This window comes from Sinocyclocheilus anshuiensis, unplaced genomic scaffold (genome assembly GCF_001515605.1).
Source record: "Sinocyclocheilus anshuiensis isolate Anshui unplaced genomic scaffold, SAMN03320099.WGS_v1.1 scaffold1049, whole genome shotgun sequence".
Lineage (NCBI taxonomy): Eukaryota > Metazoa > Chordata > Actinopteri > Cypriniformes > Cyprinidae > Sinocyclocheilus > Sinocyclocheilus anshuiensis.
In genome coordinates this window covers 362,648-365,941 of record NW_015557197.1, presented here as the reverse complement: position 1 = coordinate 365,941, position 3,294 = coordinate 362,648, and the positions used below count along the sequence as shown (strand labels likewise).

General features: G+C 36.2%; 1 protein-coding gene across 1 annotated transcript in view; it reads left to right on the top strand.

Moving 5' to 3' along the window:
- LOC107678834 (poly [ADP-ribose] polymerase 1-like) overlaps window positions 1-3,294 on the top strand; it is a 42,682-nt gene that overhangs the window by 2,208 nt on the left and 37,180 nt on the right. The window contains exons 2-5 of the mRNA XM_016474249.1: window positions 1,875-1,998; window positions 2,523-2,685; window positions 2,819-2,934; window positions 3,018-3,232. Coding sequence (XP_016329735.1) covers window positions 1,876-1,998; window positions 2,523-2,685; window positions 2,819-2,934; window positions 3,018-3,232 — 617 coding nt within the window. The 5' untranslated portion in view covers window position 1,875. The remainder of the gene's footprint in view (window positions 1-1,874; window positions 1,999-2,522; window positions 2,686-2,818; window positions 2,935-3,017; window positions 3,233-3,294) is intronic.

The window sequence follows — 3,294 nt, the reverse complement described above, 5'->3', positions numbered from 1 at the left end:
CGCTTATGACAGAACAGCTAATCATGATGATCTTGTCTTCGGAAAAGATAATTTTATTCGCTTATGTCAGAAACAGTGAATCTCTTTAAAAACTGACTGTTGTTTTCACTTCATTGCATTGTTATAATTCGTAAAAGTTGTACCCGCCAACTGGAGACTGACACTGTTACATATACTCGCCAATGCTGATTTGTACCTTTATACAGTCTATGATTTTTACTCTCATTTGGCGCTTGGCGAGTGTTAATTTTAGGCCCTGTGAAACACCAAAACAGTATTTACTTAATGGATACTCAGTTGAAACACTGCCTTCATCTTCAAAAGGATACCTCAAATATCTTATAAAATTCTTATGTGGACTTGTCTATAGAACACAAGTAGAATAATTACTATTTTTTGTACCGATTTCATAAATAATGTATATTTTCATAAGCTTCACTTGGGCCACACATGTGTGTGTGTGTGTGTGTGTATATATATATATATATATATATGTGTGTGTGTATATATATTACATTACTACAGCCAATTTAAACATGTTCAGATAATCATGTGAAAAATACAGTTTACAAGAATTGTTCCTCGTCCATGCCATGATAGCATAAAAATACCTCATATGTACCATAGATACACTGTGCACAAACTGTTACTTCTTTGTGAGTTCTATGATCTCTAAAATTCTTTTGTATCTCATAGTATTAATTCAGATTCAGAAAAATGTAAAATTTTTTTACTGTCTATAATATTTGTTTTTAATGGTAAAATATAGTTTTATAATATAGTATAATAATAATCTTTACTTTTTCTGAATATCAGAGGGTTGTTTCTGATTTTCATTTATATTAATATACATTTTAATGCCATTTAAAATGTAAAAATACATGTGTAACAGCCATTTTATGTTGCCTTTGTACTGAACTATGGTTAGTACCGTTTTATCTATCAAAATATCTACTACCTTTATCTACCAAAATACACTTAATTATATAATTAATGTTTAATAATCAGAGTATTGTATTGAAAACATAAAATGTCATACTTAAAACCCACACACATTAACTGATTTTGTAGTCTTTTGTAGCAATTGTTTTATATTCCACTGTAATGTACCTTGATAACACCATGCTATTCTTTCTTCTAGTACTATGCATTTACATGCATTTGTATAATGAAAGTTGAAACTATTTGCATATATTAAAATGTATGAATGAAAATAAATTAATGTATACGCCTTTTGTCTGTTGTTTTCTTTATGATAGAAATCCAGTTGTGCTCTCAGTAGAGTTCTTACGCTTTTCACCATACAAATCATTGCAAAGCAACTTTACAGCCAATTAAAGTCTCAGCTTTCACAGCTTACTAGCGATATCGCCAGCTATTAATAGTCTGACACTGGTGACTAATTAAGCTGTCAACATAAAGCTAAAAATGACCCAAAAACATACAGAAACAACTGTTCAGTATTACCTGTGAAAGATAATACCCCAAGTCTGCTTTTATTATTGTGCGACGGTTTGTAGATGCCCAAGCTGCCGACGAGTCAGGTATGTTTTCGCCTGTCCCGATATGAGAGTTATGGAGAGTTGCCTTCACCAATATGGCGGCGACGTTGACGTGCGGTCGAGCGGCCAATGACAATGAGGCGTCTAGGTATTTATTATGTCTATGGTTACAGTTACACTCTGAAAGGACATGTAGCTCTGAGTTCGATTACCTCCGCCTGCGCATATTCTCTACTCTAGAGGAATGTAGACTCGATTAGTTTGGGCTGGTATTCTGCGCGGCTGAGTGTTGTTACTCATTGCATTGTAGTTGTTGGCCTTTCTGACCACAATTAAATTGTAAACTTCTGCTTTTCACTTTTATATACGGAGAATGGCTGATTCACAGGATGACAAACTCTACAAAGCCGAATACGCAAAAAGTGGTCGCCTTTCTTGCAAGAAATGCAAAGAAAACATTGCTAAAGACTCGCTGAGAATGGCCATTATGGTGCAGGTGAGGAATTATGTGCAACTGTGATTCAGTAATACTGATAGAATAGCAGATGTATTTTTGAAATATATGTAAAAAGATGCTGTTTTGTGCTTTTGGTTTCGGGGGGTGGGGAAAGCAAAACAAAAACAAAGCTGTGTTGTTGCAATGCATTGCTAATACAATAGAAACAATGTGTTTAAAATGGCCAAATCATGTCTATTTTTAATTAGAATTCTATGCACACTGACTTATTAAACTCAATGTTTACGTTTGGTTGTGATAGACTACTGTAACACCATTGACAAGCAAGAGTGTTTTAAAATACACAAAATAAGTTAAGACGTGATCTGTTTTACTGTAAATTCTCAGCTATTATAGGACCAAAAATTACTATTTTTCTGACAGCAATGATGTGTTTTTACGTGCTTTCAGTTTCACTTTGCAGGCTTTTCATTCATTGTTGCATGATATTTGTGCTATATCTAGTTTGACATTTTTTTATCTAGCTGGATTTTACTCATCTGGCACCTGTCTGTCTTTCACAGTCTCCCATGTTTGATGGCAAAGTGCCTCACTGGCACCATTTTTCCTGCTTTTGGCTCCGGGCTGCAGTACAGTCACCCTCTGACATATCTGGATTTACTGACCTCCGCTGGGGTGACCAGGAAAAAGTGAAGAAAGCCATTGAGAGCGGAGATGCTACCGGAGGTGATTTGTTAATATTCCTTGTTTTGACCTAATCACTGATTTGGCTTTGTTGAGTTTGCCATATGGGCTGCAAAGCAGTTAGGCTTAAGTCACTAAGTCTTAAATCAATTCATTAATCCTCATTGCTTTGCAGGGAAAGGAGAGCAGAAGGGAGCAGCTAAAGGGGAGAAGACCCTGAATGACTTTGCAGTGGAGTACGCCAAATCCAACAGAAGCACCTGCAAGGGGTGTGATCAAAAAATCGAAAAGGTACATATTCCATTACCTTTTGTTAAAGAAATTATGCTTTTTGAACACAGGAAGTTAATCTGTTCTTCCCTGCTGGTGTTCAGGACTACATACGAGTGTCAAAGAAGACAGTGGACCCAGAGAAACCTCAGCTTGGTCTAATAGATCGCTGGTACCACACTGGCTGCTTTGTGAGCTGCCGTGAGGAGCTATTGTTTAAACCAGAGTACAGTGCTGCTCAGCTCAAAGGTTTCGCAGCTCTACGAGATGAAGACAAAGAGGAGCTGAAGAAAAGGCTTCCTGCAGTGAAGAATGAAGGGTGAGCTTTTGATTTCTTATTTAGGTTGCTGTCATGAATCAAACTATATAAGCACCGCTTTA